Source organism: Astyanax mexicanus, chromosome 2, assembly GCF_023375975.1.
Source record: "Astyanax mexicanus isolate ESR-SI-001 chromosome 2, AstMex3_surface, whole genome shotgun sequence".
NCBI classification, from domain to species: Eukaryota; Metazoa; Chordata; class Actinopteri; order Characiformes; family Acestrorhamphidae; genus Astyanax; species Astyanax mexicanus.
Window position 1 is genome coordinate 6,157,656 of NC_064409.1, and position 12,201 is coordinate 6,169,856.

Here is a 12,201-nt window from a genome sequence, read left to right on the forward strand (position 1 = left end):
CTGTACTTCTAATGCGGCTGCTGATTACTGGTTTAATTGAATATTCAATATTCATTAAAACCCCTGTACAGGCTTACAAAACATTCATTGAGGCTGTTAACTAACTATGTAGCAGAATACACATCTCAAAATCTCCACCCTTTAAAGCTAATCTCATATATTCATGTTTTACCTTAATTTATTTATATATACAGTGAATATTAATCCAATATATCAACTAATAATAACCAGTGGTAGTGCAAATGAACTGAAATCAGCTGTAGATGTGTAGTCTACTGAGAGCGTTTTCATGGTTCAAACTAACCAAAACTAACATTTTGTCCTGAGCTTTAAGAATAACCCTTTAACGTGGATTTAGAAGTTGTCTGACCAAAGAAGGATGGGTCGCCATTTATATATTAGCCTTGATACCACATGTAATAGTACATGTGATAGAATAAGGTACTAGTTCATCTAAAAAAAATGTTCAAAATGTGAAACTCATATATTATATAAATGTATTAAACACAGAGTGATCTATTGTAAGCGTATATTTCTTATATTGTTCATGATTATGGTTTCCAGCCAATGAAAACCACAAAAATCAGTGTCTCAGAAAATTAGAATATTATATAAGACCAATTGGTACTTTTGGCAGTGTGGGCAGTGTGCCAAATCCTGCTGGAAAATGAAATCCGCATCTCCATAAAAGTTGTCAGCAGCAGAGGGAAGCATGAAGTGCTGCAAGAGTTTGTGGGAAAACAAAACTGCCCTGACTTTAGACTTGATAATAAAACACAGTGGATCAACACCAGCAGATGACATGTCTCTCCAAACCATCACTGATCATCAGTAAATTTTACATTACATTTAAAGGAAATTAAGGGAGCAGATTCTGGAGGAAGAGTGGAGAGACACACAGTGCAAACTGCTTGAGGTCTAGTGTGAAGTTTCCACCAATCAGTGATGGTTTGGAGAGTCATGTCTGTCATCTGCTGGTGTTGATCCACTGTGTTTTATTATCAAGTCCAAAGTCAGTGCAGCTTTTGTTTTCCCACAAAATCTTACAGCACTTCATATCTTACAGCTTCTATCTGCTACTGACAACGTTTATGGAGATGTGGATTTTATTTTTCAGCAGGACTTGGCACACTGTCCACACTGACAAAAGTACCAATAATATATATTTTTTTCTAAGACACTGATTTTTGTGTTTTCATTGGCTGTAAGCCATAATCATCAACAATAAAAGAAATAAACGCTTAAAATAGATCACTCTGTGTGTAATACATCTATATGATATGTTTCTCATATATTGGTACCACTTTAAAATAAGACTACCTTTATAAAGGGTATATAAATGGTTAACTACAATTAGTTTATTAACGGTTAATAATTAGATTACTAAATAAATGCCTTAAAAATCATTAATAATCAGTTATAACACATACGTAGAAAGGACAACAGTGACCTTTTGGTTGCCAAATAGTGAACCCACAGCCATCTATATTGTTGCCCTTCCTATGTATGTGTTATAACTGATTATTAATTATTTTAAGGCATTTACAACCTAATTAGTAACTATTAATAAACTAATTGTAAACCATTTATAAACCCTTTATAAAGGTAGTCTTATTTTAAAGTGGCACCCATATATTAAATGTCTGATTCTCTGCTACCTCATTTCTGTGTTAGCTACTTTGCGACATCAGTTGTAAAAAGCGCTATATGAATATATTTGATTTGAGCAAATTAATTTGTTCCACCTTTATTTTTTTGGTGATTTTTTTTTTTTTAGCTTAAAGAGCCATAATAAAATGATGTAGTCTGTTATAGTCTGTTTGTGCTCAGAGATACTGTAGTTTAACACTTAATCTGTAGTAAGTAGCTGTAGCTTCTCAACAGCAGTAAATAAAACAATATTGGAATTCTGAGCAGAGCAGGATGTACTCGCACAGGCTGTACCAGTCAAGGGCAGCAGCGGTGGACGTGTTGTCAGGGGTTATTGATTCTGTGAGGAAAATGTTTTTCTCTTATTTAATCTGCTGTATTTATTTGCACGTCTGTGATTTTGGTTTCTGGTAGTTGTTGTGTTTTGTTGGTAATTGCTAATAAAATTTAATTCTCATTAAAGCAAAGCACCTTATTTATCATATTCACTTTATTCACCAATTTATGTTCTGAAGAAGAAATTATACCAGTTCTTAAAATCCACTTACGCAGTTTTCACTAAGATTCTGACATTAATCAGCGTTTTCTATTTGGGGGATTTGTTTAATTCATGAGGAAAACAGCATCTGTAATAAGATTATACAGTGTCTGTGAAAGGTTTTCACCCCCTTTTATTGCTTTGATAAATGGAATCATGGTCAGTATTGTGGAGAGTGGGGGCTGTGAGTTGGGTTTTATTAGGTTTGGGTTTTATGTTGGTTGGGGTTGTGTGTGTGTTTTATGTGTTATTACTGTAAATATACAGTGATATTTACAAGATGTGGATTTCATTTTCCAGCAGGACTTGGCACACTGCCCACTAGGGGTGTGCCATATCATATCGTACGCGATAATATCGCCAACATTTTTCAATATCGTGAACGATATTATACCCGGAAATATCTTGCCATATCACACACCCCTAATTATCACATCAGGGTACGATTTTTTGCTGTTTTTTTTTTTTTGCAAAACAAAAATTCACACTGTTCTCATTTCCCATTATATATCTATTAGAGACAGATTATATCTGTTCATTATCATTTATTTTACTTTAATCCTTGATATACGGAGATATTTGGAGTGCACTATGTGTATTATTAGTATCTGGATCATTGAATACTCCTTTTAAACAAATCTGATAAAATTCTTGTATTTTTTAATATTCCAGTTAAGGGTGTGCCATATCATCTCATATTACATATCGTATGTAATAGGAAAATGTATTTTGTTGCAGTAGTGTATTTTTGAAATAATTTTTGTAATTCAGTATTTCGTCATATCGCCAAGAGTATCGTTATCGAGAAAATATCATGAAGTATCGTGATATTATTTTAGGGCCATATCACCCACCCCTACTGCCCACACTTCCAAAAGTACCAATTGGTCTTATATAATATTCTAATTTTTTGAGACACTGATTTTTGGGTTTTTATTGGCTGTAATCTTCATAATCAATAATCAACAATAAAATAAATACACCTAAAGCACATAAAAACACAAAAAGACATTTACAATGTTTCAAAAGACAAAGCTGGTACATCTGGTAGAAAAAAAAACAAACTAAATTACATTATTTTATTATTATTAACTTTATCAGCTCTGGAAAAGAATTAAGAGACCACTTCAGTTTCTGAATCAGTTGATTTTGCTATTTATAGGTTTAAATTGAACACACCTGCTTCCTATGCACACCTGAGACTTAGTAACACTAATGAGTCACATGACATTTTGGAGGGAAAATGACAAGCAGTGCTCAATTTGGGGGTGCACATTTAGGGGTGTGGTCTCTTAGGGGTGTACTCACTTTTGTTGCCGGTGGTTTAGACATTAATGAAATGACGTATTCTTTGATATAAGCTGCACACAGACTACTTTTGATTGTGTTAACGTATCATTTTGTCAGTGTTGTACCATGAAAAGACCTACTTAAATGTACTTTTGTACTCGTTTACACTTTTACTTAAAGAGTAAAAAGCTTAAGTTGATTTTTCAACTTCTACAGAAGTATTTTAAAAACAAAGTATCTATACTTCTACCTACAGAGTAATAAATGTGAATACTTTTAACAACTTTTTATTATTTGAGTCAAGTTAAGGCCGAGTTGAAAGGCATGTAATTTGCATGTAATTGTAATGACAGCAGCAGACACACAGATTCATATTTTTCAGATTTATTGAGAAAACAGCAGAGAGAGAGAGAGAGAGAGAGAGAAAAAGAGAGAGAGTATGATCTGTAGAGCACATTCTCTCTGAGCACACTGATCCGACAGATCCCATACATTTGCATTTGTTTCCCTCCTTTTTTTTTTTTTGGTGAGAGAGTTCGGACCTGATGAGCCGGCAGAGTCCGTCCCGAGAAAAAAGAACCAGAAGAAGCACAAAGAACACACACACACACACACACACACTTTCTCACACACACACACACACACTCACTCACTGAAAGAATAAATAAATAAATAAGACAGCGGCTGTGTGTGAATGTTGGACAACAGAGCTCTGTATGAGCCTCTGACAGAGGCAGAGCGGCCAGCGTGCACATGCTCACACACTCACACACACTCGTACACACACATATATACACACACACATACATACACACACTTACGCATAACGACACAGAGACACACACCTGGCTGCTTTAGTATGATGATGCTGAAGGGCGTACAAAAGCACGTCAGCATTACATCCACACAATATGACAGGCACGTACTGGAGAGCCACAGAGAGCCCCGAGAAAAGGAAAGCAGATGCAGTGTGTGTATGAGTGTGTGTGTGTGTGTGTGTGTGTGAGAGTGTGTGTCCTGTTAACTGACTGATCTGGAGATTTTATAACTGATTACCACAGACTGTAACATTAATGTGTTTTCCTATGTTTAAAAAAACCCATTAACTCTTAATACTCTTAGATGCATACTTTAATAAGCAGGGTACATGGCACGATGTCACATGTGTAGTCAGACTCAGCCTCTTTTCCAGCTGCTGCTGATGCATTATTACCGAGTAGCATCACAGCACACTCGGAGGAAAGCGCAGCGACTCGGTGCTGATACATCAGCTCACAGATGCAGCCTTGTGCTGATCAACATCACCCTTTGGAGTGATGAGGGGGAAGAGCTCATCAAAAGAGCTTATCTACCCACACAGAGAGAGCAAGGCCAATTGTGCTCTCTTAGAGCTCTGGCAGCTGATGGCAAGCTGCATAATCAGGATTCGAACCAGCGATCTCCCAATCATAGTGGCAGCGCATTAGTCCTAATAAATACATCTGTGATAAATTGCAGTCTGAGGTAATCAGTCATATATTACAGATCTAGCAAGTTGTCTAATTAGAATCTGACCTACAGTCAGTCCTGCAGTGTTCATATAGTTACAGTAATGATATAAGAACTGACTGCAGATCAGTGGATTTTGTCTGTTAAACTGTGTGTGGGCCTGAAGCCCCAGGGATGCAGGTATATGTGTGCGGTGTGAGTTTACATGAAGGCACTCCTGTGTGTGTGTGTGAGCATGAGCTGTTGAATGTGTGTGTGTGTGTGTGAGTGTGTTTGAATATGTGTATGTGTGTGTGTGAGACTGAGTGAGATGAGGAGAGTGTTAATGAGAGGCTGAAAGGCACTGCGACTAATATGTTGCCCGTGTGCCTACAGTACATGTGGCTGAACAATACTCCGCATGTGTGTGTGTGTTTGCTTGTGTGTGTGTGTGTGTTTGTGTTATTGAATCTGGAGTAAGCTGTCAGTGAGTACACAAAAAAATACAAACGAATAAAACGAAATGGGCAGACTCTGAATTTCTATGGGAAGGGTTTCCTCACTCTTAGAGTTTCTTTACCTAAAGCAGCATTATATAACTTTTTAAAAACTTCATTTATTTTTATCCCATTTTCTTCTCAATTTATATAGCCAATTACCCAACCCACTCATTAGGACTCCCCCTATCACTAGTGATGCTTCCTCTGATACGTGATATGTGAAGTCAGCTGCTGTATCATCACAGCACACTCTGAGGAAAGCGCAGCGACTCGGTTCCAATACATCAGCTCACAGATGCAGCCTTGTTCTGATCCACATCACCCTTTGGAGTAATGAGTGGGGAAAAAGCACCATCTACTGTACTGTACCCACCCAGAGAGAGCCAGGCCAATTGTGCTCTCTCAGGGCTCTGGCAGCTGATGGCAAACTGCATGAATGGGATTCGAACAAAGGATCTAAGAAACTAAGTTCTACCAGGAGACTTGCTTTACATCATCTTCCCTTGACCAATCACAATCACCAGCTTCCACCTGTCGTTAAAAAAACCTTTAACCCTTTTACAGGCCTTGGAACGTATACAGGCTACAGGTATAGGTGATACAAACCCTTAAAAAAATATGTTTTTTTTCTGCAGTAAAATAGGTTATTCACATTCTGAAACCTTTGAGGGATTTGAAATTTCTTACAGGAGACTTAGAGAAGCCGCCTGTTCTCTCTCTACTCCTTTTTATGATTCCAGATCAGTAACAGGAATCAACCTCTAATTCTGCGTGTTTGAAAATAGACGAAAAATTAGACAAACATAACGAAACTCAAGATTTGGAGTACAGGAACTGTTTGATTTGTATTCAGGAACATACTGATTTTAAAATGAAGTTCAGGAAAGAGCCAATTTTATGATTATTATTCATTATATTTTTAAAGTTGCAGGTTTTCTTATTAAAAAAAAATAATTCTATTAAAATTACAACCAGAATTTCTTATCAAACATGTAAGTTTTTTATGCAATGCTTGAATAGAAATCCTCAAGATTTACATGTACAATATCAGGCAGTTACAAAACCACCAGGTGGCTGACTTTTACTTCAGAGACTTCATTTCCAATCAAACATTTCAAATAATTTATATTTTGTCCAAATTAAAAGCCCTTTTTTTCTTCTTTCATATGTTTGCCTCTGGAGTCTCCTGGTAGAACTGTGTGAATAACACTGTGTAACCCTATTTATATTTATTTAATACATACATTAGTGTCCTGTAATATTATTTTACCTTATCACTCCACATGTTCTTTTTACATTTTTTCACAAAAAAAAAAAAATTATACTTCCCACCTGTAGAGGGAGTAAAAAAAAGCTATTCTCATATAATGCTGCTTTAAGCTGGGTTAAAGCCCTACAGGTTTTAGTAGCTTTCGTTTAGGATGTTGATGAAAACCAACATGATGGGAGCTTTTTTTATTATTATTGCTTTAATCAAATTTGGAAAATTAAAAGTGTAGATAAAGATAAAAAGAGAGAAAGAGAGAGAGAGGATAACAAGATGTGGATCTCGCACTATATCATTAGGGGTGTCCTGTAAAGACCCTGCTCTACAGGAGCTGTGATCTGGCATTTCAACACATTCACTTTTTCAGACGCACCACTCCTCCCCAGCTGTCTAGAACAGCACAGACAGAGAGAGAGAGAGAGAGAGAGAGAGAGGTAGAGCTAGACTGAGTCACCTTTACCAGTGTAGAATTTTTTGTACAGGCGGTGAGACCCAGACGTCGGACACACCCGCCTGTGGCACGAAACGTATATAAATAAGCAATTTCATCATTTTCAGTCTCCTCTAATTCACAGTCAAAGCAAACAAAGACTGGAGGAAAAAAAAGACAATTCTGCAAATGAAAGCATCCATTCCTTTGAAGTGCTTCAATTGGAAAAGAGGCCGTACAATGAAGCCATCATCTAATGGATGAAACAGATTCTCTCTCTCTTTTTTTCTCTTTCCCCTTCTTTTTTCCCCCTTTTAGTGAGTGAACCTTTCCCATGAGAACATCTCAGAAACCTCAGAGAGAGCCTTGCCCACTTCTGCACGCCCCCGACAACTGAAAGCCACATAAGAGCCTGGCAGTAATGTACCGCGCGAGAAAGCAGGGACAAAAAAAAAAAAAGCAATGAAAATCATAATAAATCCATTTACAAATCTACCGCTACGCCTCTCTTTTTTTTTCCCTGGAAAAAAATATTAAACGTTCCTCATTTCTTCTTCACAAAGTCATTTAAATAATCTTCTGTTCAGCTGCTCGCAGCTACTTTTCATAAGACAGTAAAAACAAACACAGAGAAAAAAAAGAAGAAGAAGAAACAGTCAAACAAACGAACGAACAAAAAAGAAATCCCTTGATTTTTTTTTTCTCTGAAAGATGGCTGGGAGTCTGTAGGAGCATCGAGTGCTTCAGGATCAGTAAAAGGTCAAAAGGTCAAAAGGTTCCTCTGCTTGAACGTTGACCTTTGTGTTTCCTCTGTCTCTGACTTAAATTAGGAGGAAAAGAGCGACCGTCTGTCTCCGTCTGTCCACGTCTGTCTGTCCGTCTGTTTAGTCACTGTCCGCCTAATACATAAAGGCACCACTAACAAAGCCATTCTCAAAAACATCCTCCTGTGTGCACGCTCTGTAGGCCCGGCCTGTAGAGTTATACATACCCTCGTACCCTCGTACGCTCATACGCTCAAACAGACGCTGGCCTTTCAACAAAGGATGGCTGCAGAAGAGTTAGGGGGTTATCACAAACATCACGGACATGTGTGGAAGATTACAGCCACTGATCTCTGTCCTGTACTATATACCGAGAGGATGGACGAGAACTGAGGTCTCTTTATGTCTCGTTTGTCTTTCAAGTCTCGAGAAGAGAGCTTTCCCACACATGAGGAGCTGAAAATGAAGGTCGTTGGGTGAGAAGATCGCTGCCGATTACATTGCAGTAAATGTAAACGAGCCGGTGGCTCGGGTTCTGTCATATTGCTTATTGGCGGCTGAGCGTATAAACAGTAATGTGATCTTTATCTTACAATTCAATGGACAATAATGTAAGTAGAGACAGACGTACTGAGGTTTACTGAGTACGCCTGAACACTGGACTCTTCAAACATGACATCATGAGCGAAATACAGTACACATCATCTCCCTCATGTCCAATCCCATCCAATCGAATCGAATCAAATCGAATCAAATTTCCCTCAGTAAAGGAGGTCCAATCACAACACAGCAGATTCCACACAACGTGGACATTATTAATAATAATAATACAGTCTTCAAAAAGAACGTAGAAGGTTTTTGGTCTGTCCCTGGCGACACCAGCCGATCAAGTGTTTTACCAGCAGCCACCTTTACACCCTGTTCCCTGCCCTCCACCTATAGGATCTTCTGGTCTCTCACGCACACACACACGCATATATATATGTATATATATATATATTTATGCGTAAAAAAAAAGAGTTCCACGCGTGTGCTTTACTACTGCAGTTTCAGGTAGCTGGGGGTGGTGTAGTTGAACATGAGGAAGTCCAGCTTGTAGAGTTCGTAGAGCTGGCTCTGCTGCCGGGCGCTGATGTTGTGGAAGAAGGCGGCCGTCATCTGGTCGGTGGTGCGAGTGGACTTGGCGTAGGACGGGAAGTGCAGCTGGTCGCCCGCTCCAGCCAGTCGCAGGACGTAGTTGGCGTCTTCCTCCAGTGTCTCGTACTTGCCCACCAGGTCGTAGTGGATGTGGCACGGGTGGCACAGCGAGTAGACGGTCTGCCAGTGCTCGTTGAGCGGCGCCTCGCGCCTCGTCGCCGGGTCCACCAGGTACTCGGTGAACTCTGGGAACTTGACGTCGGCGCCGGTCTGCAGCGCCTCGGCCGTGGCGTTCTTGCGGTAGCGCCGCACGATCTTGGTGCCGTAGCGCTTGTGAAAGGACGTGTTGTAGCGCAGCGTGAACTTGTTGCGGTAGGCGGACACCAGCCGCTCGAAGGGCTCGCGCACGAACATGAACTTGAGGTAGCTCTTCAGCCGGTGGTTGATGTCGGCGATGCTGTACTGGTTGAGCGTCCGGAGGTTGGACGGAACGTGCGCCTCGTTGGATGGGATCTCCATGGGGTCTGTGTACTTGCCGCGCCCACTCAGCACCATCATCACTCGCTTCCAGTTGGTGCAGGCCACCTTGGGTACGTAGCAGTAGATCAGCTCGTGCTCCTCGTCCACCACCAGGTGCTTCAGGTCGCTGGGTGTTAGCACGCGCCGCTTTCGGCTGAAGGCGCTCTGAGCCCGACACGTCTCCGCCACCTGGTCCCGGCGAGCCTGATGGAGGAGCGCTGCTCTCGAGTACTCCGCCTGAGGAGAAACAAGAGGGAGAAAGAGAAACATGAGATATAACATTGAGCTTTCTTTTTTTACATAAGAAACAGTTCATATCTGTCAACATCAAACATATTGAAGTTTAGACAATCCTTGACCAACAAAAATATGGTATTTGAGGGGTTCTGGCTACGTCAACAGCCAAACCTCAGCATAAAAACGTTTCTCTTAATTTAAAATGAAGAAAACGCCCCAGAACTTCAAAGTTACTATTAAAAAGTGGATAAAAGAGGCTCTCTAAGCGCTGCCACTATGATCAGAATATCGGGACCGGTTTGAATCCTGTTCATGTAGCTTGCCATCAGCTACCGGAGCCCTGAGAGAGCACAATTGGGCATCAGCAGCAATTCTAGGCAGTGGCTGACTTCATATGTATCAGAGGAGGCATGTGCTAGTCTTCACCCTCCTGGTTTTGGGGCATCACTAGTGATAGGGAGTCCTAGTGAGTAGGTTGGGTAAATGACCTTGTAAATTGGGGAGAAAATGGAAAAAAAATAGTAATTCAATTAAATAAAAAAGTGGATAATATATGTGCATGGAAGATGGGACAGGTATGGGGACAAGGCAAGACAAGGTAAAAAATTGACCCAATAACCAGAAAAACGAAGATGTGAAAATAAAGCTGGCGATTTTTGGCGGCATCATTTCTCTTGCCAATGCTACAGGCCAAGATGGTGCACGAGTGGAAGAAACAGTAAAAGTGGGAATTTTGAGTTGATTTTATGAGAAATATGGGACTTATAATAACATATAACATAATAATAAGAGAATAAAACTTATAATAATAAAAATGAAAATCCCAGCTCGAATCCAATTTAAGGAGAGATTTCAGAAGTCAATTCTAGGATGCATAGAGATTGTGTGATTACTTTTTTTGAAAGGTTGCTTAGAGAAAACCTCAAAATATTATCCTACACAAAATATCTGCTACTGTGAATAACTAAGCAAGCAAAATATGACAGATTTTTCATATTAAAGGCAAGATTAAACTTTTTAAAGTTTTGATTGGCTTATTTGCTTATTTGCTGATTTTGAGTATAAATTAATGTACAAAGTATTTGGCTACAAGTTTTCACTACTGGTGCATTCTGTTGTATTATGACTAGGTCTTAGAATATTGTGATATTATGAGATTTTTACCATATTGCACAGTCCTAATTTCCCAAAACATCCACTACTAGCACATTTTAACTGTCTGTCAACTTGTTTTTTAATCCTGATATAATATTTCTTGCCATATTACCCACCCCTCCATCCATGCATCAGTAATTTAAAAATAGCGACACATTAAATTTAAGTGCATAAACCCATTTAAAGCTGCAAAATATTGAAGCTAAAAGCATGAAATATTTAATCTTTAATCTATTTGGCATAGTGACATTAATACACTCTAAATCATGGGGAGTCATGATAACTCCGAAAAAATGCTTAAATGGATATTTTGCCTGTTTAGGTTTATTTAGTTTCTCTATGATGGGAAAATTCTTTTTTTTTATAAATAAGAGATTTTTCACAGACATTCTTATAGATATTTTTTTATTTATAAGAAATTGTCTATTTAGCTCCAAAAAGATTTTAACTAATGTTACAAATCAATATTCTAAACGATCCTTTAACGCAAAAAGTATTGATTAACTGTATTTCATAATCTCTGGTCCACTCTGAAGTTGCTGTAATGTAGTGTAATGTGTACAGCACTCTTTTCTTGGCTTTGAACACTCTGTTCAGCGTTAATATCGCTGATGCCAGTCCATTACAGCACATCTTGGCTGGCTCTGATTGGATCTGAACAGCCATAGTTTGTCATTTATTTTGGAGATTTTATTCTTCATGTTCTGCAGATTAAATTTTTGGCTCTTTGAGTTTCCAAGGATTGGAAACCGTTCAGAAAACCAGCAACTCAAACAGCTTTTATTCAAGAATGTACAGTTTCTTATAATCTTGAGTAATTCAACAAGACTAAACGATGCATCCTGTGTCTATTCTCCAAACACTGCAGCATGTTCTGCTCCCTGTTCTTCACCTTCACCAAGTGGTGATGGTTCAGTGGGGTTCAGACTAGGGCTGGGCGATATGACTGAAAACTCATATCATGATGTTTGATACGATATGATGAAATCTGAAGTATGATGTTAAAATATTAGGGGTGTCACGATTCTCGAAATCCTCGATTCGATTTTATTTACGATTTTAGGGTCACGATTTGATTCGATTCTTGATTATCTTTTTTTTTTTTTTTTTTACAGCAGAGAGGCTTATTTCAAAAGGTGGGCTTGATATAAATGATGCAAAGTGATACAAGTGATCTGTAATACACCACATTAGGCACTAATTTTAAATTTAAATAATTTAATTAAGATATATATGTAATGCCATCT

At 38.7% G+C, this 12,201-nt stretch overlaps 1 protein-coding gene across 2 annotated transcripts in view; it reads right to left on the reverse strand.

The window, feature by feature from the left end:
* Positions 1-3,846: 3,846 nt before the first annotated feature.
* Positions 3,847-12,201, reverse strand: part of chst11 (carbohydrate (chondroitin 4) sulfotransferase 11) — a 91,096-nt gene continuing 82,741 nt past the window's right edge. For both annotated transcript variants that reach the window (XM_022671824.2, XM_022671825.2), the window contains exon 3: positions 3,847-9,799. In XM_022671824.2, the coding sequence (XP_022527545.2) occupies positions 8,945-9,799 (855 nt within the window). In that variant the 3' untranslated portion in view covers positions 3,847-8,944. The remainder of the gene's footprint in view (positions 9,800-12,201) is intronic.